The sequence below is a fragment of the Metopolophium dirhodum genome, chromosome 8 (assembly GCF_019925205.1).
Source record: "Metopolophium dirhodum isolate CAU chromosome 8, ASM1992520v1, whole genome shotgun sequence".
Taxonomy (NCBI): domain Eukaryota; kingdom Metazoa; phylum Arthropoda; class Insecta; order Hemiptera; family Aphididae; genus Metopolophium; species Metopolophium dirhodum.
This window is the reverse complement of record NC_083567.1, coordinates 32,865,331-32,890,865: the sequence shown is the minus strand read 5'-3', so window position 1 is coordinate 32,890,865 and position 25,535 is coordinate 32,865,331. Positions and strand designations below refer to the sequence as shown.

At 26.6% G+C, this 25,535-nt stretch overlaps 2 protein-coding genes across 7 annotated transcripts; one reads left to right on the top strand and one right to left on the bottom strand.

The window, feature by feature from the left end:
• The first annotated feature begins 280 nt into the window (after positions 1-280).
• On the top strand, positions 281-17,813 carry LOC132950072 (exportin-1). 6 transcript variants are annotated; one of them, XM_061021285.1, is made up of 20 exons: positions 281-422; positions 2,498-2,616; positions 3,740-3,884; positions 4,046-4,327; positions 4,386-4,616; positions 4,678-4,797; positions 4,875-5,003; positions 5,067-5,222; positions 5,291-5,506; positions 5,627-5,869; positions 5,935-6,169; positions 12,944-13,107; positions 13,174-13,308; positions 13,369-13,473; positions 13,539-13,724; positions 13,800-14,048; positions 14,112-14,237; positions 14,791-14,917; positions 14,980-15,257; positions 16,256-17,813. In XM_061021285.1, exons 3-20 carry the CDS (start codon positions 3,774-3,776, stop codon positions 16,400-16,402), a joined length of 3,240 nt encoding a protein of 1,079 aa, XP_060877268.1. In that variant the 5' UTR covers positions 281-422; positions 2,498-2,616; positions 3,740-3,773; the 3' UTR covers positions 16,403-17,813. The 6 variants fall into 6 exon arrangements, with proteins under 6 accessions (XP_060877268.1, XP_060877273.1, XP_060877270.1 ...); XM_061021287.1 differs by lacking the exon at positions 281-422 and adding an exon at positions 428-543; XM_061021288.1 differs by lacking the exon at positions 281-422 and adding an exon at positions 642-760.
• Positions 17,809-24,476, bottom strand: LOC132950076 (uncharacterized). The gene is made up of 5 exons (XM_061021293.1): positions 24,358-24,476; positions 24,189-24,300; positions 20,262-20,447; positions 18,398-18,504; positions 17,809-17,949 (listed from the first exon to the last, which is right to left on the bottom strand). Exons 2-5 carry the CDS (start codon positions 24,277-24,279, stop codon positions 17,827-17,829), a joined length of 507 nt encoding a protein of 168 aa, XP_060877276.1. The 5' UTR covers positions 24,280-24,300; positions 24,358-24,476; the 3' UTR covers positions 17,809-17,826.
• Positions 24,477-25,535: the final 1,059 nt, after the last annotated feature.

Below are 25,535 nucleotides of genomic sequence, written 5' to 3'. Positions count from 1 at the left end.
AATTACTGAATTACCATTTAACGATTATTATTTATTATTATCATGATATTCCTCAGATAATATTAATGTGTACAATCATGAACGATGAACATAGTAATATTATAATTTAATAGTGTACCGAGTAACATACCAATAATATGTACATTGTGTAACAATAACATAATATTCTTATTATCTGCGTAATAAAAAATATTCACGCAATAACAAAACAATCGTTATCACTGAAACTCAATACCATATTTCCACGGTGATCGCGATCCTGTTCGACCGTGGTAGCGGTGTATACCTTTTTCCAGTGAACATATGTGTTTTCGTTTCGGCGACGCCATCTTAATAAAAATATTCCTTAACCGTAATCATACATAAATCATCTGCGTACTTTATTTTTCTTTAGTTTTTTCAGTAAGGAGCCAATACATGTAGTAAGTGCATTATTTTTTACTATTTAGTCGTATGGTCGTAGATTTAAATGTAAATTTGTGTATTCAATGTTGGGTCGAGCGTCGAACGTACTGCCGAAATCCAATGCGCTGCTTCGAACTGGTCCGTCTATTGTTTGTTTTTCACGTAATGTGTGGTTTGGTTATTGTTGGACGCGGGAAGCTGATAAAAGTAACTGAAAGTGTTTTCCCCTTTTGAACGTAAACAATATAAATCCGTGTTTCGGAAAACCTCGCGGTTCTCCACGTTTTCTGCTTCGCAGTGCATTGACTTTGCACCCATCGATAATGTGCCCAACTGCCAGGTTCCGTTATTAATCGTAAGCATGTTGGTGTGTCATGATCACATATTTTCACGAATAATCTGTGTTCTGTGTATGTAGTCCGGCGTATCTTATTAAATACTGTTTTTTTGTGATTTATACCAACTGTTTTATAATATATTTATTATGTACAATTATATCATAATTCGCGAGTTTGAAAAGTTCCGCACAATCGGCAAAATACTAACCGGATTTTGAATTAGATCTGTTTAGTTTAGTGTACTTAGTTCCTAAGTTATTATACATTAAATTCCATAGGAATTATTTAGTGACTATGTTCGATTCTTTTCTTTTATCCGCTTATTATGCTTATTAACTATTATATTTGTTGTTTCGTCATTCGAAAAGTTTCATTTGACTTACTATAGATTTCTATTATTTACATAAATAGGTTTCTATTTATGCTTATATTTGTATTTTCGTATGATGTACATAGTGATACCTGCCTGATTTAGGTAAGTTCATGTTTTTCTGATATTTGTAGTCATTAGCCTTGTTTACTCATTTGAAAATATGTTAGGTATTAGGTAACTAATCTCTGATTGAAATTGTTTCTATAGAAAATCTCACAGGTCAAACATAATATTTAGTAGTTCATCCATTTTGACCTGTATCAGACAAAATCCTTAAAAAACATGATTTTGTAAATGCTACTTCTGATGCTAAATCAATATTATAGTGATGTTAGACATATTGCCGTTGTGATTTATGATGATTTTGGTTTTGCCTCTTGAGTAGGTACACATTTTAGAAGGATATTATATTTAGACATAATTATTACATTTTTCATTATATAAGTACATCGGTATGCCAAAACATTAATTAATTTTTCTATTATATATCTATATGTATATCATAAATCATTAAATAAATATTAAGTTATACTAATGTTTAAAATAGTTTATAATTTAACCTTTGAATGGTTAAAAAAAAATTATTTTAACCAAGTTTTTTGGAGATTTTGATTTAATATACTTTATCTTAAAGTATTTTCTTTTTTTGTTGTACTAAATTCTTCAGTGTTTTGTTATTCATGTTTCTAAATGTAAAAGCAAATGTTTTTTTATAACAATGTACAACATTTGAACAAAAAATAATACTTAGATTTGATTTATTTATAATTTTATTACTATACTTATGTATTGTAATTGGTTGAAATTGTACTTAAAATGTTCAACTGGTATTTGCGTAGTCAGATCTAGACCTATTATTTAATAATTCAATATTTATGAACTATTTGAATATGTTTTAAATATGATCAAATAAACTGTTAGTTAATTTATTGTTTATTTATTTTATCTAGGTACTAAATTTGGGTGTATGATATCCTAAGATATTATATGATGTATCAAGTATCCAAATATCCAATATAGATACATATTTAAGTGTAATTTACTTAACAAATTTTATATTTAAATTAACCATCGATATAGTTTTGACATGAGTAGTACAAATTTTAGTATAAATTTATCATCTGTACATATATCTGAGTTCTAATTTGTGGGACACTGTAATTTTATTTGAACCTAGAGTAGGTAATTCGTTAAATAGGATTTAACTTGGGTACTTTTTAAATGTGTAATTATTTATTTTTTACAGGTAGGTATTATTACTATTACTGTGGTTTGTAATGTATAAACTATCCATTACATTACTTCAGTATTTTAACTTAAAATTTAAGTGGTTTATCTAATTTTCACAATTGCTATAAATTTAAATGTTTTTTTGTTTCAGGTTTGTAACACAAAATTTGTTTTGTTTGTGTGTGTGAATGTCTTCTGAGTGAATGGAACAGTGACTAGGTCTTAATCCAGGGTTACTGTTGCGTATACTTGTCGTCTGTCTGTTTATGAGTAAGTTTATTTAATTAATAAATTATGCACGTTTTAAGTTATATTTTAATAGCTCAGTAGGTAACTAGTGTATAGTTTTAATTTGGCCCTTTTGAGTTTATTTAGGATAGAATCATAAATTTATGTCTATAGTGAACTACGGTTTACTACTAAATGATACTTTTTTCAATACAATTTTAAGTTTAATTTATAATGTTTCTTAATAACCTACTTTAAGTTAAGTATAAATATTAATTATTAACAAAATTTAAAGTTATTATATTTAGGATAGGTAATTTATATTTTTTGAATCTTAATGCTACAAATTTCTATGATAGGGAAATATATACCAGAAAAATAAAATTAAAAATCTAAATTGTATAAATTATAAACAATATTTATTTTTGTACTGATTATTTTGTGATTAAATTGAATTTTGTTAAAACTTTAAAAGTTTTTGATCAATTATTTATATTTGTTTTTGAAATGTGCCAGACATACTGAAAAAATCACTACTTTCAGAATCTGATAATCTATTATTATTGTGATCAAATCTGGAATCAATAAAACAACAATCATCTATTCCTTATCTACATAGCTGTGGCAATAATTATTAGAAATACATTAAGTTTAATAAATATAAATAATATGATCTACTGCATAAAATGTGTTTACTACAAAAATGTACTGTTACTATTATTATGTTTACAAATAAAATGTATTCCAATAAATAAAAATGTACTTTTCAAAACATTTGAACAATATATTCATATTTCACATTCAACTATTTTATATATATTTTAATTATTCAATTATGTAGTATAATTAAGACTGAAGCTTCAATTTAATTAATTGGTAACATTAGTGGTTTATTTTTGCATTTCTTCATAAGACACCACTCAATTGTTTTTATTTGCTCCCATCAATAGATTTATAAAAATGTGTTAGGGATTGATGGTTTTATAGGTTTAACTAGAAGTTTTTTAAAAGTAGATTGTTGGCTGTTAGTTTATTGAATGAATTATTTATATCATTATATTTAAAAAAAAAATGCACAATAGATATTTAATTTGTAAATAAAAATTATAAGGGCACATAATATAAATAATTATCACTACTAACTAAATTTTGTATTTTTTTCTAGCTGAATACTTAAGTCTTTAAAAAGAAAAAAAAATATGGCTACGATGACAGAACAAGTGTCCAAGCTTTTGGATTTTTCCCAAAAACTTGATATTACACTGTTAGAAAACATTGTGGGTTGTATGTATACTGGTACTGGTGATCAAGTAAGTTCCTTTATGTTTTAAACTACTAACAGATAATAATATAAAATATTTTAAATATAACATTGTTGGTTTACACACTAGATATTTTTAAAAGTTCCAAATTCTCAATATGACACCTTTATAGCTTATTAGTTAATTATAATAAATTATAATTATTTTAGCAACGAGCTGCCCAAGAAGTATTAACTACATTGAAAGAGCATCCTGATGCATGGACAAGAGTAGATACTATACTCGAATTTTCAAACAATCAGCAAACAAAATATTTTGCTTTACAAATATTGGAACAATTAATTAAGACCAGATGGAAAGTATTACCTAGAAATCAATGTGAAGGCATTAAGAAGTATATTGTTGCACTTATCATAAAAACATCTTCAGATCCTGCGACAATGGAAAGAGAAAAAACTTATTTAAACAAACTAAACATTATTCTCGTACAGGTTGGTTAATTTTTTTACTTATGTTGTGTTAATATTTAATTACAACTAAATATTTCAGGTATTGAAACGCGAGTGGCCAAAAAACTGGGAATCATTTGTTGGGGAAATTGTAGGAGCTAGCCGGACTAATGAAAGTTTATGCCAAAATAATATGGTTATATTAAAATTGCTTAGCGAAGAAGTGTTTGATTTTTCTGCTGGAAATATGACTCAAATGAAAGCTAAACACCTAAAAGATACTATGTGCTCTGAATTTGCACAGATTTTTGAACTTTGTCAATTTGTTCTAGTGAGTGAAATTATATTATTTTTAAAATTTTATATTGAACTTCGTATATATTTTTTTTTAGGGCTCTTCTCAAAACGTGGCTTTAGTAAATGCAACATTAGATACACTTCTTAGATTTCTTAATTGGATACCACTTGGTTATATATTTGAAACTGATTTGATTGATACATTGATTTTTAAAGTAATTTTTTATAAAATACTATAAAATATTTACTATAATTTATATTTTTAGCTAATATGTCTCATAAAATTATTTAGTTCTTCAATGTGCCTATGTTTCGTAATATCACATTGCAATGTTTGACTGAAGTTGCTGCGGTAACTGTACCGAATTATGATGCTGCGTTTGCAGGTCTTTTCTCCAAAACTATGGCACAACTTGTACAGGTACACAATTGTTTATATTTATATATTTATATTGTGTATTATTTTTAAAATTGTTTTTTTTAGATGTTACCAATTCATACAAATATTAAAGAAGCATATGCTTCAGGTCAAGACCAAGAACAAAATTTTATACAGAATTTGGCATTATTTTTGTGTACATTTCTCAAAGAGCATGCTCTTTTAGTAGAAAAAAATGGTTCTAATGAAGATTTATTAAAAGTAATTTATGAACTTATTTAATTAATACAATCATTTTAATTAATCGCATATATATATATGAATTTTAGGCACTTCATTATTTGGTTATGATTTCGGAAGTTGAAGAAATCGAAATATTCAAGATTTGTTTAGAATATTGGAATAGTTTGGCTGCTAGTTTGTACAGAGAAAATCCATTCGGACAACTGCAAATAGTTGGCCTTTTCTCACTTTCTCCAACTAGCAGGCCGGATGGTAACACTATATCCCCTAGACGTCAATTTTATGCACCAGTTATATCTCAAGTTAGTTATAACTATTTTATTCAAGCTATCCTTAATTATTTAATAATTTGTTTTAGGTAAAAAGTTAATGAGTGAGTTAGGTATATAATAAACTTATGTGTTTGTTTTATTGGTTTATAGATGCGGTATATAATGATCAGTCGTATGGCTAAACCAGAAGAAGTTTTAGTAGTTGAAAATGAAAACGGAGAAGTAGTTAGAGAGTTTATGAAAGATACAGATGCTATTAGTTTGTACAAAAGTATGAGAGAAACACTTGTTTATTTAACTCATTTGGACTGTGTAGACACTGAACGAATTATGACAGAAAAGTTGCATAATCAAGTCAATGGAAATGAGTGGTCTTGGAAAAATTTAAATACTGTAAATATTTAAATATATTATACATACATATTCCTTTATTACATTTGTTTTATTACTTTATTTAGCTATGTTGGGCGATTGGTAGTATTTCTGGAGCAATGCATGAAGAAGATGAAAAAAGATTTTTAGTCACAGCTATTAAAGACTTATTAGGATTATGTGAACAAAAAAAAGGCAAAGATAATAAGGCAATTATCGCTTCTAATATTATGTATGTGGTTGGACAGTACCCAAGATTTTTACGAGCTCATTGGAAATTTTTGAAAACTGTTGTCAACAAATTATTCGAATTCATGCATGGTAGGCAAATAATTTAATACTTTTTAAATATTTAAGTGATATTATACCATACAGTAAAAATTTAAAATTATTTAATTAATTAATTGAAATATTTGAGGTGTAAATTATTTTTACTACAAATTATCGTAAATAATGCATTTTATGGGGATATTTCATACAAAATGTCTATTGTAATTGTTAAGAGTTAATGATATATCAGTGATGACAAATGCCATGCTAATTTTGATTTACAATTATGAAATTAAAAAAAGGTATTTCTGAGATTATAATACATAATAATTAATAACCAAAATTATTTGATCAAATATTAATAATGATTTATCTTTAATTATTCATATCATTTTGATAATTTGGAGTTCCTATACACAGTACACACGGTTGTCCCTCTGTTAACCATATTTAGATATTTATGAAAATATTGAAGATTTCTACTCTATTTATTAGCTTGTTAATAACTATTAGACAATTATTTATGTATAATATTGCTACAGTGGTTGATCATAATAGACAATTTTGTTTTATTTTTATTAATTTTCCTTTCTAATGGTTGTTTTTACTAATAAGTCTGATAACCTTAGAGTTTTTAAGTTAATATAAAAGATATTAATCAGTGATGACGACAATGCCATGCTAATTTTGATCTATAAGAATGAAATTAAAATTATATTTGTCTGAGATTAGGTATAATTATTTTAAACATCCAATAAATTGTAATAAATACGGGGTTTATTTTTACCAAATTTTATCTTTTTTATAATTTTGGAATAATCAAACTTTATATGAATGAGTATCAATCTAATATTAGACATATTAATAGAAAAATACAGTGTCCTTATTTATTAGATCAGTAATTAAAGTTAAATAAACATTATATATTATAATACCAATAAAAGAGTATTATATATTTTAGATTCCGAGCGGATTAAAAGCGATGAATGTATTGAGTTTACAATGATGTGTTTTTTTATTTTAATTTTTTAATTTTTAGTGTTTGTACACATGATAAGTAATCGCAATACAGTTTCGATTTTCAACTTAAGAGGAAAAGTGAATCTACTTGATTCTTTTGGGAGGTCAAAATTTTAAGTTCTCAGTAGTTTTTAAAAGCGCCGGGTAAAACAAAAAAAAAATGAAAGAAAAGCGGGAATTTTTATGCAAATTCGGTTTCGACAAAATCGTTTTTGATTTTTGGTGTAACTTTAAAACAAATGACCGTAGATACATGAAATTTTCACTGGTTGTTTATATTATAATTTTTTATCCATGGAATACATTTTCAAAAATTATTGATTTGTTACAAGCTGTTTACAGACATGATCAATATTTAAGTTTTTTAGTTTTTTTTCTATAAATGACAATACAATTTTATTTATCTAGTAAAAAAGCTTGAAAATTTAATACAAGGTTCCGTATCAATTGTTACAATGACAGTTAAAAAATATTAAAAATGCAGTCACAATTTTTTTTATAAGCTTTTATATACATTTCATAAGAAACTTTATTTTTAAATCAAATTGAAAATTTAATACAAAATTACTCATAAGTTTGTCTATTTTTATAAAAAAAAAATGTCTCCAAGAAAGTCAAATTGAATTTTTATGATCGTTTGAAATTCATATTTTTACAACATGGACTTTTTACTCTATTTCTCATGTAACAATTTTCTTATTTTGTTGTAATTCAAAAACGAATAACTGTGGATACATGAAAATTTAACTGAATGTTAATATTTCTATTTTCAATGCACCATAACATTCTGACTTGTTTTCAGCTATTTACAGACATTTTCCATTTAATAAAAATGTCAATTTTTTTAGTTTTTTTGTTTATAAATATCATACAAATGTTATTTGTTGTGTTAAAAAGCGTGAAAAGTTGATACAAAGCTCCCTGATGTATATTGTTACAATAGTAGTTGAAAAATATTTAAAATACATAGGAGCTATGTTTTTCTATAAGTTTAATTTTCGCAAAATGTATCAAATATTAAATGTAATTATTTTGTAGTTGAAAATTTATACAATTTTTAACTTTTAAAGCTAAGGATTGAAAATTTAAAACAATACTCCACGTAAATGGGTTATATATGGTACTTTATTCACAATAATATCATCAAATATATTAGTAATACCATAGGCTGACTGACTGTTTTCGCTCAGAATCGTTTTTCTTATACAATGATTTTATATCATTGAGTTCAAATTTAACACCATCCATTACAGTGATTCAATTGTTATCTACTGTACAGCAGAGTGACATCCACTTGCCCAACTTTATTTTACATTCATGCCCTTTTAGTTAGTTGGTATATTGTGTTGTTATTTGTAAGTTAGTATTAATAATAAAATACATTGTTTTAAATACTATTAAGTGTTGAAACAGTTGAATTTGTGATGATAAATGCCATGCTAATTTTGATTTATAAGTATGAAATTAAAATTTATTTTTTCTGAAATAATTATACATTGAAATTTATTTTTGAACACCAACTAAAATCAAGCAGAGCGATACCTGCTTGCCCAACTTTTTTATATGCATGTCCCTTTGGTTGGTATATTTTGTTGTTATTTGTGAGTTAGTATTAATAATAGAATAAATTGTTATAAATACTATTAAGTGATAAAATATTTGAATTTGTGATGATAAAATGCCATGCTAATTTTGATTTAAAAGTATGAAATTAAAATTTATTTTTTCTGAAATAATTATACATTAAAATTTATTTTTGAACACTAACTTAAATCAATGAGGCATTAGTCCAACTTATTATATTGGGTAATTGATGTAGTGTAATCGCAGGATTACATGTAACAATATACTCATAATACATATTTATTTATTCATTGTTAATTTGTACCTAACTTTAATCTTTGGACTGTTCTATTATATATATATAAACTAAGTTTTTGTAATTTCATGAGGAGATAATAGGTTGTTATGACTATAATATAATGTTTATGTTTTGTTTCTGAGAATATTAGTAATCACTAATTATACTAAAAATTATTGTGTCTGGCTGTATTTATGCATTTGAATTTATGGTTGTTTGTCACTTGGTAGTTGAATGCAGATGATTATAAATGATAAACTGAGAAAAATATGTGAAGATAAAAATCTAAGGAACCAATGATGCATTTACCCTTAATTTTATAACAAAATATTGTAATTGAGTGTTACTAAATTTAGTTTTTACATTTCAATGATGAAAAATAACTTAGTGTGATCTACAATATGATATTGATTAGTCTTTCTGAGAAAATAAGTAATTATACTTAAATTATTGTTTTATGCTGTGTGCATTTTAATTTTTTGTCGTTTACACACATGAATGCTTATGATTATGAGTGATAACCTGAACACAATTTGTGAAGATTTAAATATAAGGAACCAATGATACATTTAACCATAATTTTATGGATAAAATATTGTAATAGAGCATTACTAAATTTGGTTTTTAAAGTTCAATGAGGAAAAATAGCTTAATGTGATTATAAAATATGATATTGATTAGTCTTTCTGAGAATATAAGTAATTACACTTAAACTTTTGTTTTATGCTGTGTGCATTTTAATTTCTTGTCACGTTTACACACTTTAATAATGCATATGATTATGAATGATAACCTGAAAAAAATATCTGAAGATATAAATCTAAGGAACCAATGATGCATTTACCTTTAATTTTATATCAAAATATTGTAATTGAGTGTTATTAAATTTAGTTTTTACATTTCAATGATGAAAAATAATTTAGTGTGATCTACAATATGATATTGATTAGTCTTTCTGAGAAAATAAGTAATTATACTTAAATTATTGTTTTATGCTGTGTGCATTTTAATTTCTTGTCGTTTACACACATGAATGCATATGATTATGAGTGATAACCTGAACACAATTTGTGAAGATATAAATCTAAGGAACCATAATTTTATGGATAAAATATTGTAATAGAGCATTACTAAATTTGGTTTTTAAAGTTCAATGAGGAAAAATAGCTTAATGTGATTATAAAATATGATGTTGATTAGTCTTTCTGAGAATATAAGTAATTACACTTAAACTTTTGTTTTAGGCTGTGTGCATTTTAATTTCTTGCCTCGTTTACATATTTAAATGCATATGATTATGGATGATAACCTGAAAATAATATGTGAAGATATAAATCTAAGGAACCAATGATGCATTTACCCTTAATTTTATAATTAAATGTACATCAAACGTTATTAAATTTGGTTTTTTAAGTTCAACTAGGAAAAATAGCTTATTGTGATTGTAAAATATGATGTTGATAAGTCTTTCTGAGAATATATTATGTAATTACACTTAAATTATTGTTTTATGCTGTGTGCATTTTAATTTCTTGTCGTTTACACACATGAATGCATATGATTATGAGTGATAACCTGAACACAATTTTTGAAGATATAAATCTAAGGAACCAATGATGCATTTACCCGTAATATTATGGACAAAATATATGCTCTACTACAGCATTACTAAATTTAGTTTTTAAAATTCAATGAGGAAAAGCAGCTTAATGTGATTATACAATATGATGTAGATTAGTCTTTCTGAGAATATGAGTAATTGCACTAAAAATTATTGCTTTGTGCTTTATGTATGTATTTGAATTTTTGTTTGCTTACCATACTTGGTAGTTGAATGCATATGATTATGAATGATAACCTGGAAAAAATATCTGAAGATATAAATCTAAGGAACCAATGATGCGTTTACCTTTAATTTTATATCAAAATATTTGAGTGTTACTAAATTTTGATTTTATAGTTCAATGATGAAAAATAACTTAGTGTGAATATACAATATGATATTGATTAGTCTTTCTGAGAAAATAAGTAATTATACTTAAATTATTGTATACATTTTATGTTTTCAATTGTTTATATATTTTGCTGCAGATGATTATAATTGATAACCTGGGCATAATTTGTGAAGATAAAAATCTAAGGAACCAATAATAATCTTTAAGGGGAAAAATATCTATTAATTATTTTGTTGATTAAATCATTAAATTAAGAATACCTATTATTTAAAACTTGGTTTAAGGTAAAACTAAAAAAAAACTGTTTTGTACTATAGTTTCTTTCCACTGGTCTATGTTTAATAGATAGGAATCTGTAACTTTGAATACATAATCTATACATGTTTGGTATACTGTCGTTGGCTGATTTTTGACATATCATTTTCTTTTAAGTTAAAAGGGTTCATTACCCCTTAGTCAAAAATTAGTCTTTCTTAAATATTTTTTTTATCACTTTAAAATACGAAAAAAAAACTCAACAACAGTATACTGGTATTACTATTTTGAATCAGTATCATTTTTCAGATCAAAAATATTTTAACTATTGAGTGATTTGTGAAGGAACTAAGATTTGGTGTTTTCAATTTTGTTTAGCTGCAAGTTGCCGGCGTGCCATCATAACTACACGTCAAAGATAGTTAGAGTAGGGATATTTTGATATTCTGACACTAGTATCACACTCTGACGAAATTCGTCAATAACTTAATCAGATATTCCCCCTTAAATTGTATAGACAACATTAATAATTAATAGTATTTTTACATTTAATATACCTAACAATAAGGATTTTTTAATGCATGTACCCTCAATTTTATTAATAACCTACTGCAACTCAATTAATTTTTTGAATTTCAATGAGAAATAATTGTTTATTGTTATAATTTTATCAATATTATTTTGACTGGAAAATGTTTTATATTTGTATATAACTTTGTGATGTGTATCAGTGGTGTAATTACTTTATATTTATGATGGAGGGGGGATACCTCTCAATACATTTTTGCAAGCATATCTGTATTTAAATGATTAAATGACACCAACTGCAACAACATGAAGGAATACAAATTTAATATTACCACTGTGTAGTTTATTAATAACTATAAAAGTTATACTATACTTATGTATAATATTATTTCCATTAAAAAACTGTGTTATGACTTATTTTATCTTAATGGTTTCAAAAATAGCCTATACTTTGTCTCATATAAAAGTAACTTTCTGGTGGCAGAATATTGGAAATGGGTGTGGATAACCACGCGCCAAGTGCTGACCTCAGCAACATCATTTTATTGTTCAAACAACGGCTTAGCTTGCATTTTACTAAACCCAAATTTCCATGACATGTGAATTTTTGATTAATAATACTTCTTAAGTTTTTCTTATATTGGAAGTGTTCAATGATGATTAATTGCATTTGTTGAATATAAAAAATGATTATGATTAGTCTTTCTGAGAACTTAGAATTTAAACTATTTTGCATTGACTATTTTGGCAATGCTAGTAGATAATGAATTTATTGCAATAATTAATTAAGTAGTTTGAGAATAATATGTTTAGTTAATTATTAAATTTTCTTTTCTTTATTCTTATAATGGCCACATTTATTAATAAAATTCTGTAGGAGTTAAGGAGGTTGATTTATATAAATTAAATAACATTGAATCAGTACCTATTGTGTTGTAGATTACTAGTGTATTTAATATTTATTTCAAAAATATTAATATAGTAAAGAAAAATATATTGATATTGTGTATTTACGACAGTCGACCAAAATTGGTTGATTAATGCGACATTCCGGATAAAAATACAGACAATCCTGCTATATTTTAATGTTAACCTTTACATATTCTGTCTTGTGTTAGTTAACGGTATATTTTAATTATATTTAATATGTTATTTAGTCATCTTCTCTATGAATTGAGCCTTATACTTATTATTTTTATTTTGTAGAAACTCATGATGGTGTACAAGATATGGCATGTGATACTTTTATCAAAATTGCAATGAAATGTAGAAGGTACTTTGTTCAAGTTCAAGTTGGAGAAGCTATGCCATTTATTGAAGAAATTCTTAATTCAATGGCAACAATTATCAGTGACTTGCAGCCACAACAAGTAATTATATATTATAAATTGTTGTTAACCAGACTTAATCTCATGAATTTTTAATTTGATATCAAGGTGCATACCTTCTATGAAGCTGTTGGTATTATGATTAGTGCTCAAGTGAATTCTAAGATCCAAGAACAACTAATTGATAAATATATGCTGTTGCCAAACTTAATTTGGGATGATTGTATCAGTCAAGCTTCAAAAGTAATAATTCTATTTTTAATTTATGAATAACTTATATTTATTTGGTGTTATATGTTTTAGGATGTTGAAATATTAAAAGAACCAGAGTTTGTCAAACAATTGGGTAATATTTTAAAAACTAATGCTAGAGCATGTAAATCTCTAGGACATCAATATGTTGTCCAAGTAAGTGCATTTAATTTTTGATGAGAATGTTTTTATTTCTTTACTATAATATATGTATATTATAGTTGGGAAGAATATACTTGGATATGTTGAATATTTATAATGTAATGAGTGCAAATATTACTGATGCCATAGCGACTAATGGAGATAGTGTTACAAAACAACCATTGATTAAAAATATGAGAGTTATTAAAAAAGAAACATTACGCTTGATATCAGATTGGATTTCTAGATCTAGTGATAATGCAATGGTATGTTAACTACTTGTAAAAGATATCTTGTAAACTGTCGATTATGCTAGTCACTTAACAATATTTTATTTTTAGGTTTTAGAAAATTTTATTCCTCCGCTTTTGGAAACAGTATTGGCTGATTACAGCAAGACTATGCATCCATCCGCCCGAGAACCAGAAGTTCTTAGTGCTATGGCAACAATAATTGACAAACTACAATCTGACATTACCCCAGCAGTATCTAAAATTTTAGATGCTGTGTTTGAGGCCACGCTTACAATGATAAATAAGGATTTTGAGCAATTCCCTGAACACAGAACAAATTTCTACCTCCTTTTACAAGTAAATAATAAACTTAAATAAAATAAACTTTCTTTTCATATTGATTGTTTAACTTTTTTTCAGGCAATAAATAATCATTGTTTTGTTTCATTCCTGTCCATACCAGCTCCTCAGTTTAAATTGGTTTTGGATTCAATATTTTGGGCGTTTAAACATACCATGCGTAATGTTGCTGATACTGGATTATTGGTATGCTACCAAAAGAAATTGACTTATATAATATATTCATTTAAAAAAGTTTTAATTAGTGATGTTTAGTATTTACTTTTTAAGAGACTACAGGATTGGGAATTATTTTACTCAAGAGTAGGAGTTTGGGAAGATATTACATAAAAATTGTTAAAATTAATAATTTCACAATTTATTTAAATATTAGTGTAAGACACAAACTCATTAAATACTACGTTATTACTAATCAACCCATATATTTTAAAGTTGTTTTTGACTATATTTAGTTCATAAACTTGCCTTGTGAATAGTCAGATTTCAATAATTTTTTTTTATTTAAAAGAACTTGATATTTAGAGCCACGTAACAAGAAATTGTCTAAATATTTATTTAAACAAATAGTTGGCTCTACAACACAGAATTCTGATTGGGTTTATGAGTAAATTATAAAATATATCATAAGATTTCAATATTACTAGAAATTGATAAATATATTATCTTTGATATGTAAACATAAAGGAAAAGAGTACAATGTATATAATTAAATAAAAAGTTAACTTTGTTGTTTTTGCAGATATTGTACAAATTATTGCAGAATGTTCAACAGCATAAACAAGCAGCCCAGAGTTTCTATGTATCATACTTTACTGATATCTTACAACATGTTTTTTCTGTTGCCACTGATACATCTCATACCGCAAGTAAGATTTATTCATAGTAACTTTGTTAAGAGTTAAATTTCTAAATTTGTTTTATTTTATAGGTTTATTAATGCATGCACAAATCTTATCATACATGTTCAAATTAGTAGAGAGCGATAGGATTGAAGTTTTGTTAAGTGCACCAGGTGCACCTCCTGATGGTGAAGTCACAGATAAAAATGTGGCCTATGTTCGTGATTTTGTAGCATCACTGCTAAAGACAGCTTTTCCTCATTTGGCTGATGCACAAATTGCCCTTACTGTACAAGGGATGTTTAATTTGAATCATGACCTAACCGCTTTTAAAGATCATCTTCGTGATTTCCTTGTTCAGATCAGAGTAAGTGATTACTAACAATATTTATTAGTTTTCTATAAAACCTAAAACATAATAGATAATATATCTTGAGTTCAAGTGGATCGCAATTTTTTTTTTGTTGATAATTTTGAAATTGTCAAAACTTAAATGACAATTATCACTCTTAATTTGCTTGTTTATTAATCTTTAAGAGTATACTACTCATGTGTTTGTTGTCTCTGATTTACAAACGTATGGCATAGCAAATTTTTTTCACAAACTTAATTGTGCGCTGTTAATTTTGATATTTTAACTTTTATACAACCATAATATGGGTATTTGAAATATCACATATTAAAAAAGCTCATATTATCTCCCTTGAAAATTAAAATATTGAATTAAAAGCATTTGTTTAAGCACTGATAATGTTCTTACCTAAAAATTTGATAATAGGTCAATCCACACTAATATCAAAATTCACTACACACAATAAAAACTAGTGAATTCAAGTTTGGTATGTCACAGGATTGTAAGACTGGAGACAACCAAATCTATTGGTAATGTCCTCTAAACATAACACTAAAATTTTAATTCTTAAATAAATTTTACTATCTGTTACCTTTTATAGTTGATATAATAAGTATAATAATTAATCCTCATTTTAAGGTTTTTAATAATCAAGTTTTATCAACATTTTGTATTTACTTAATAAGTGATTTATACCGATATCTATTGTGTTCACACTTCATCTCGTGATTATTTTTGAAATATGATATTTAAAAGATAATTTTGTCAATTATTATAGTCTTAAATGAATTATAAAAATACATTTTGAGGTTCTTTTGTTAGTTAATTTGAGATACTATTTTAAAAGTTAAATTATTAATTTTTATTGATAATCATAATATAGTTATCTTAAGTTAAAGGGTTGGTAGAAGATTTAGAGTAAAGTATACTCTAGGTATATTATTGAGTCGACCCAGATGTATTTGTTCAAATAATCATTAAAATTGACAAAATTCTTTAATATGTTTCATTAGGAATTTACCGGTGAAGATATATCTGACTTATACCTTGAAGAAAGAGAACAAGCATTGAGGGCGGCTCAAGAAGAAAAACGCGAAGTACAGAAGACTGTGCCTGGTATATTAAACCCACATGAAATCACTGATGATATGCAGGACTAAAATAACATGAATATCGCATCACATATACATCCATTGGTTTTGATACATAGGGTTATTATTTTATTCTTAATCCATCCAATCAAAGCAGAATATACATTTTTTTTTTAATAGCATGCTTAGGCGTTTATTCCTTATCAACGGTCTTTTTTGCTATAACTGAATAATATTATGTATATTTCAAAAACAAAATCTAAAATGTTTTTGTAAGTTAAGAAAGTTTTATATTAAAAACTGAAAAATTGACTGGCTAAGAATATATGTTTAAGTTATGACTTACTCTGGTATCTATAGCTGCTGCGGCCGTGGATTTTTAAGCCCACCAATTCTATTTATTTAGAAAAACTACTACTTAGTAAGTTTTTTTGTACACACCTAAACAATAATAAAATATATATGTATATATAATATATATATATATATTAATATGTATTTTATATTTAAACATAAATAATATTTATATATATGTAAGTATATATTATACAAATATATATATATATTATGTTCAAAGTTAATTAAACAGGAAAATAAAATCGTAAAAAATCTAATGGTTTGATATTTGTAATTGTAAATAGTTCAGTAAAACATGTGAATCAATTTTTTTTTTTTGTTTAAATTATTACAAAGTATGGTTGGGAAACAATTTGTAGTATGTTAAAGTTATACAATTAAATAATTAAACAAGTTTTATATTTAAAAAAAAAACCCCAATTGTAAAAATAATTGTACAAATTTTTTCTTTACTATTTTTATATGAAAGTGAGTTGGAGAACTTAATCTAGCAGATTAGTATTAGATTTTTTTTTTGTTATCTATTATTCTGTTAAGTTCACTGTAATTTGTTCCCGATTAGGTTCTAGATTTATTCGCATTTAATAAAGTTATACTGACATCTTTTTGACAAATTGTGTATTAATTAAATCTAATACATTATATTGTATACTGTATTCATCAAAATGCTATTGCTAAACATCTAATTATTTTTTCTATTCTAACAGTTAAAAAGTTTTGCGTCACTAATTAGCGTGTCATATTACTATACTATATTCAGAATAAGAAAGGTACCGGGTGGCAACCGGTTTTTGACTGACGGTGGTCAGATGTTTCTCCCACCAAGTCAACTACTGGGTTCATTATTCGGAACGAAACCACGCCCTTGTGCACAAGTTGATAGCCCACCGACCTTTCTTATTCTAAATAGAGTATAATATTATATTAGTTATTAGTTATAGAGATTACATTTAACGCTATTGAAAGTGTTATCTATTCTGATTTGTATTTTATAAATTGATATATCATACAAAATTTGGTATAAAACATAAGTGTTGATTTTGCATAATTTCCATGTTTTTAGTGTTATATACTACTGCAAGTCTTGTATCTGGCTTATTAATAATTAATGACTATTTTACTACCTCATTTTGTAATTAAAGTTCAATACCAAATGTTACACTGAGGTGTAAAGCGTGCAGTGGTTTCGAACTGTGTTTCACCTTCAATCTTGGTTGATTTTCCATTGGTATACTTCCGCAAAAATAGCATTTTGATTGCTATAATTAAATTGTTAGCAATCAAATATAACAATTTATGTAGTCTACCTTTTGTTTAAAGTACAGGTAAAATGTGACATAAAATTATATAGTTTTATTTCTAATGAAAGGTCTCTATTATTATTATTATTATTATTATTATTATTAATAATTATAGCCTTCTTTTTGTAAAAAAAAAAAACACTACTTCTAGGTTCAGTGAAGTAAATAATGTATTGGTTTTACTGTGATGAGAGTGATTCACTTGCATATAGTACCTAATTTAAATAACCTGTAAATTATAATATTTTTAAAACCAATAATTTATTGCTTCACTTGAATTCAAATGTTTATCATATATATTGTTATTATATTTTTACGAGTATTCAAATAATACTTCCTGAATTCAATTTTATTTACTATTAAAAAGTAATTACTTAATTGTAAAATATATATTTTAAAAGTTTACCATAAATTCTGATTCATATTTAGAGCTCTTATTCGTAGAAGTTTTATTATGCATGTCCATCATTTTTGAAGATGTCCGTGGGACACAGTTTTGGCTTTTATGTTTTGCTAAAAACAAAAAAAAAAAATAGTTAAATCTACTATTTTAGACATGCTAAGATACAAACACTAAAATGTATTGTGAAAGGACGAATAGGTTCGATACATTCTTTTTACACTTGATTGAAAAAGTTATAAAATAATATACCAAGAGCCACTATAATCCCTTAAACTTAAGGACGCTACACGTCCATTTGTTGTCTTCGTCTTACAAGGGCGCAACATAACGCTCAGGAAAACGCGTTTAGCTCCGTTAGTTTAAAAATTAGAGTGAATCGACCTATTATGAATCTTGATGGTATGTACATTATTTGTGTTTGTATCTGTGTTTTTATGATAGTTCAATTTTTTAGTAAGTTATATGTATATAATATAGCGTAAACGACACCATTAAAAAAAAACTGGTATAGGATCTATTTCTACACGGTGTCGCGGCTGAGCAATGAGCATATATTTCATTATCTAAACAAACATCGTTTGAAAGCTTAGAAGATTCTGATCAAACAAATAACAATATTGTCTAGATCGAATAATAATTAATATAAAATAATAATATATTTTTTTGTCTGTCTATTATCAATAGTATTCACCGCTTCTTTAAAATTATGCGAAAAACTGAAAATATAATAATATTAGAACGTGAACACGTCATGTAATTAGCCAAAAATGATGTAGTACCCATGTGAACGTGTGACTAGTGGAGTAGTGAGAACTAACTACTAAGTAGTGACTGAAAAGTGAAAATAAATAAAATATTATGACCGGCAATAGAGGCCAATAATAGTCAATAAGAAGGGACATCCAGACACTACTAGAATAGTGATAACTAATAATTACAATTACTGATTTCTGAATGCTGATTAGTGGCTATAAAATTGTTATCATTGCCTCCCATTTGAAGTAATTGGTGAAAAACAGTGATAACCGATAACCAAACTTGTAACAACGTCCGGCTCATTAACAGCTGCTGCATTTTGAAACTATTGTGAGATAAAACAACGTGTTTTTAACACGATTAAAGATATACTATATATTAAATCGTGGTTTTTAAAAATACCGGAACATTTACTGAGTTAAGTAACGAATAACGTGGTAAACGAACATGTAGGTAGGTATCTATTTTTACTACCTATTTTTATTTCTTCGAATAATCTAGAATCTAGATGTAAATTAGTTTTATCAAGGCTTTGTCACAAAGAAACTCATAAAATCTTACGTATAGGTAGGTACCTACCAACCATAATTTATTTTAAGAAATATTCTTGAATGGTATACAAATATGATATTTCTCGACAATTTTACGTACCTACGTTAAACTATAAAAATGTGAAACATGCACTTTTCCTAAAATATAAGAAAATATTAAAATTCAAACATTGTATTTAATTTTGACATTTCATAAAATAAATTTATAACTTGCCTAGAATAATACGACCACTACAAAAAACATGCACATGCGAGAAGTCCCAAACCCTACGTATAAGTTATGAAAGTTATGAATTAATAGTTATATTATTGCATTCTGGGGGGCGGGATACCTTTCAAACATCAAGTGCCTATTTAAGCCTTACCGGGCTTATGCCTTATACCACTGTGTATTCGAGTATATTATTAGGTACCTACGTGGCTACAACAAACAGCTGATAGCTGGAAATAAAGAAATATTATTATTTATCAAAACCATAGGTACAAAAACGATGACTATTTAAGTAAACGAATCACGTTCTAAGCTAAATTTTACAAATGTTTTTTATGTTTTTTTTTACTTATTAGGTTGACTTCATCTTCGTGTTCGTCTCCGTTCGCAGTATGATTATGATGGATGGGGTTTTTAATTGGGGTACTATTTTTCATCCTCTCGGAGTAACTTTTATCCCAGTCTTTGTAAAGCGACATAGATAGTGCACTGATGTTGTTGTGTTTTCGGTCGTATTCAATAAGCTTTTTCAAATCTAAAATATCATCGTGTGCATATATTGTCAGTTACATCACGTAAAATATAAACCAATATACCTACCTAGGTAGGTACCTACTTTATTTTACTTGTACCTACTCCTGAAATTCCAAAAGTTACATTATTAATTATTATATTTATTGTATGCAGAATCTAGGACATTTTATTTTCTAAAACAATCAGTGGATATTTTAACTAATATACTGGGCAACAACCATTTTTTGTAAGAATTTCGATGTTTGAAATAATTATAAAATTGTATTTATTGATTATTTATTATGTTTAATTTTGTTTTTTATTTATGACGTATATCATTTCGTTTGACAAATAGTTATTGAGAATAGAAAATCCACCGTTCGCCGTAGCCCGTAGGCAGTACTTATCAATAGAATAATACAATCCAAAAAAGTGATTCATTCCACGCGGCACTCGACAATGCAACTTGTTTTATTTGGTCGTCAGTAGTCCCGGCAAATATCTACAAATTGATTGTTTTTGATTTTATTTTAGTCCTTGTTCCTACTAGATACTAGCTAAATAATTATTTCACTTTGAACCTTTAAACAGTTTAAACGTTCAAGTATTCGAGGTAATAGTGGTATTACGTCATACGATATTACGACGACAGGACGACTTTCGGTAAATATAAAATAGGTAATTTAAAATCTAATATTTTATACTTGGACTTAAATTAAATACAGTACCTATTTTCAATAATTACAATATAATATTACAAAATACAAAAATACTAAATGAAATATATATACTTTGATAATATGATACGTATAACTTAATAAATCACACCATTGGTTATAAATACTAGTAAAAATAGTATTGGTGTAATATTATTATTTATTTAATGTTCTGTTAATTTCCGTGAATATTCAATATAATAACTATTATTATAAATTATTATTTATTAGGTAATTAATATAATATTTAATATTTTGGATTATTAAAACTTTTTTTTTTAAATTCATTTTTACAAAATGTAATATGTTTTGATCTGTGGTTTAGGAATAAAATTAACTTTACGTGACAATAAAATAAAGTAACTCGTAAGACATAAGTTACTAAATAGTAAATAACATGGAAAAAATGTAATTATCGTTATTTAAGTTGGTTAAAAGTAACAAAAGTTCTTTGAAAATGTTTAAAAAAATAATATAATTTTAATTCTTATATCTATTTTTATAGTGTAGTTTATTATACTTCTATATTATGTATATTGTATGTCATTGACAATATTGATTCCATTTTTTGTAATTAATAAGAATTAATTTACCTTACTCATCAATTATTTGTAATTATTTATGTGTTGTGAGTTTTGATGGAATTGTTAGATATAGGTAATGTTTTCTATAATATTTAATACTGAAAATTTTTTTATAAGCTCATAATATGTTGATTTTGATAGTCAGCGTGAATTTTTTTTTTATGTCGCCCAGTGATAATTTCTTAAAATATCCACTGAAAACAATCCAACTTAACTACAGCACGAATGTCGTCGGTCGTTTTTCGATTGGTAGGTAGGGGTATTTTAATATTGAAATATATAACGACATAATGAACGCGGAAATAGGTTGGTCACCTGCAGTAGAGGTGAACGATAGAGAATAACTAATAAGTGTCATGCATGGTTTATTATTGTTATAAATTTTTGAAATTACTTTTATCGTTTTTTTGGTAAAACTCAATCAGTATTAACATTTTATATTATTATAACACGTCATAGGTATCATACATTTATATTTCATATTAATTTAATTTGTTGTATAATATTATGATTTATGACCTCGGAGAAAATGTTTCATAATACGACGTAAAATGTTCGTGGAGATGGGAGACCAAAAAAATGTCGTTTTTCTATTATATGCAATACCGCCTAACTATGTACCTAGGCCCATCGACGTAACTAGCCCCCCACCCTTTACGGTTTTTTACTTTTTAGCCCACCCTTGTTGAAATCAAAATCTTTGCATAAAAAAATCTGTCATGGGTTTAATGTGTAAAATAATTACCTATGTAATAATATATTAATCCTGTGGAATAGTGTGCATGTAGTACCACGTACAAGTTTATGTAGGTATACGAGGAGAATCAAAACATAATGTACCAGGTCGACTATGACCTAAAACAGATTCAGTAATTATCGACTATTGTAAATTTTGACAGAATGTCAGAATATGTTTATACGTGTTTATATGACATGACTACAATATTATTATCTAGGCTCATATCCAGTAACTAGGATATTATTATTATTGTTATTAATATTTAGTTGTTTACACAAAATATTATATGGGAATTATCCCACTCGATGATCAGACAACCAGCTCTACACATACTTTCCCAGAACATTGGCCCATATGGGCGATAGTGCGATCGGTAGGTAGGTATATTTTACAATATTACGGAGCCCCCCCGGTCATTAGTTGGTTGGAAACTTGAAACATCGATTGCTTATTATTTGTCATAAGTATTCATAACTCATAATATTTAGTTTTCACAGTGATTCGTCTTTACTCTTTCGTACCCGTGTTGCCTACTGCGCGTCCGTGTAGTGTACTAAAGTGTATTACTATTATACGGTCGGTGTCTTTTGTAATGTTGACTAATTTATCCATTTTACCTTTTCACAATTACTATGTCTAGTAAAACGAAAATTACTATAGTACGGCCAGCGAAACTATAGGCGGGTGACCGTCGCGCGCCAGCCGGCCGTTTCCATGTAAGCCGGGGGTTCTAAAAGTATTATTAATTATTAAATGAATAGCCGGTGCAGCTTGCTGTGTTGCAGATATTTTATGAAAAAAGTTGTGAACCCTTACATTACAAGTATTTTACTGTCGTAAATTTGCCACCAGGCGCGCGAGTTTCGCTGGCCGCACTACAGCTATTTTGATGCAAGTTGCTCTACTTCTAAACGCTCGGCGGATGAAAAAATAAGTAAGATCACTAATATCGTTACAGAAAATCAAGTTGTGGACTTAGCGGTAATATGTTTACTATGGCTGTTCATCGTGGGGTTATAAATTTGAACGGTTATTAAGAGAAAGTCATTTTTGAACATAATATATTTAATAGTAAAATAACAAAACACACATATATGTATACACCTATATATATTAAACATGATTATGAATACAAAATTTAAAAACATTAAAAATGTACAAAGCTATAATGTTTCTTGTGTCTCCTGAAAAGTGTCAATTTTTGACTTGTGCCCTTTCTCTTAAAAACCGTCTAAATATAACATCCAACGAAGTACAAAAAAAAAAAAAACAAAAAAATAGATTTACCAATATTATAAAAATATTGTTAATACTATAATATAATTTTATGAATTGATATTAGACATACCCATAAATTATATTTTTAATGATAAAATAATGCTAAAAAATCAGCCCCCCCCCCCCCCCCCATGACATAATCATTTGACCGCCACTGCCCTGTAGTAACTATTAAATCCTAGTTATGTCCATGTACCTATGTAGTATGCACATTGTACTTATACCTAAGTTGAGAACTATTAAGATTTAAGACTATCTAGTATATAATATTATTCATGTCAAATAAGTACAAGTACATTTACGTACCTATGTGTATACGTTTATGTGCATTTAAGACGTGGAATGTAATTACAAATTTTCCAAAGAACAGAAACATTTTCAACAAACAATAATTAATGATTTATTTAGAAAATATTCTGAACTTGAAATTATCTGTCAATATTTACCTTTTACGAACTCATTTAGCAGACTGGGTTCTATTTGCGTGTACCCCAAGATGCCCAAGTGCCTTTTTACCTCTTCTGAGTCAACTTCCATTTTGTATTTTGAACTCAATACCTAGGTACGATAATATTCTATTATTATGTTATATGCTTTTAAATGTGTAATACTTACATAAAAACAAATTGTTGTCAAGGTTACAGATGCATTAAAATAATTACGATACCTAATTCACGAATGGTTAATAAATAATAATAATAATAATAATCGCAGAAAAACAAATTCAGTGGAACCGTGTATAAAATTATTATATCCCCCCCCCCCCCCCCCCCAATCTTATACAAATAAAATATGTTAATATGATAAAATTATATCAATATTAAATTAGTTAAATTATTAATCATGATAAAATAGATCCATGCCATTGATAATAGATTTGTGTTAATAACTGAAAAATAGACGAAAATAAAAAATATTAAAGACAAGCTGCCAAGCTGGAAACAATTTTTGGTAATGTGTAACACTGTAACGAGCACATATAATTGAAGACGATGTGTAGTGTAAATAAATGAACGATGCAATATACCGACAAGATTATATCAAAATTGGGTAAGGAAATAAATTTCAAATTATCACAAATGTAGGGAAAACTGAATCTCAAGCATAATTTTATTAAAAAAAAATATATATATAACTCAACAGACTGTTCTGTTGTATCTACTGTAACCTACTCTACTGAGGGTAAATATACATATTGGGAAATCGTTACAAAATATAACTAAAGAAACTTAACATCGAACTCTGATCAAAGTTATTTATATGAAACTAACATTATTTTTCAAACAATTATTTTTTAAATTATCACAATATATTAAGTGTCATGTTGTATTAATTAGGGTAATTTGGATTATATTTTTTACAAAAATTATTATGTTATACGTACCTAAATTATAATTATTACCTATATAATATTATATACCTATATTACATCTTTTTTTGAATAATTTTTATACCTACCATAAATATGATTTTGGGCTGGCTACAAGATTTTTTTGTTTCTGACCGATTTTTTATAAGGTTTTCATTGTTATAATAAAATGTTATGGTTATATCAACAAAATTCATATTTATGATTCATAGATTTTCCTTGTAAAGGAAAAATAGCGAGTAGCGTGCTAAGGTTTTTTTTTGCAAACTGGACCTTGACTAACATTTTCCCCATGTTTATCTTTATTATCTATAATGAATGCGCAACCATCATATTAGTTGATATTAACTGTGGCAACCATGCATAAACCATAATATTATGATACAAAAATATTTAAATTATTTTCTTGTATACCTACCTATAA

What these genes read in the sequence shown, in the direction of transcription:
- LOC132950072 (XM_061021285.1), top strand. Translation starts at nt 3,774, where the DNA reads ATGGCTACGATGACAGAACAAGTGTCCAAGCTTTTGGATTTTTCCCAA. An exon ending in ATACTGGTACTGGTGATCAA is followed by an intron (nt 3,885 to 4,045) that starts GTAAGTTCCTTT and finishes TAATTATTTTAG; the next exon opens with CAACGAGCTGCCCAAGAAGT. An exon ending in GACATCAATATGTTGTCCAA is followed by an intron (nt 13,474 to 13,538) that starts GTAAGTGCATTT and finishes TGTATATTATAG; the next exon opens with TTGGGAAGAATATACTTGGA.
- LOC132950076 (XM_061021293.1), bottom strand. Translation starts at nt 24,279, where the DNA reads ATGGAAGTTGACTCAGAAGAGGTAAAAAGGCACTTGGGCATCTTGGGG. An exon ending in GCTAAATGAGTTCGTAAAAG is followed by an intron (nt 20,448 to 24,188) that starts GTAAATATTGAC and finishes ATGATATTTTAG; the next exon opens with ATTTGAAAAAGCTTATTGAA. An exon ending in AATATGAATCAGAATTTATG is followed by an intron (nt 17,950 to 18,397) that starts GTAAACTTTTAA and finishes ATTTAATTATAG; the next exon opens with CAATCAAAATGCTATTTTTG.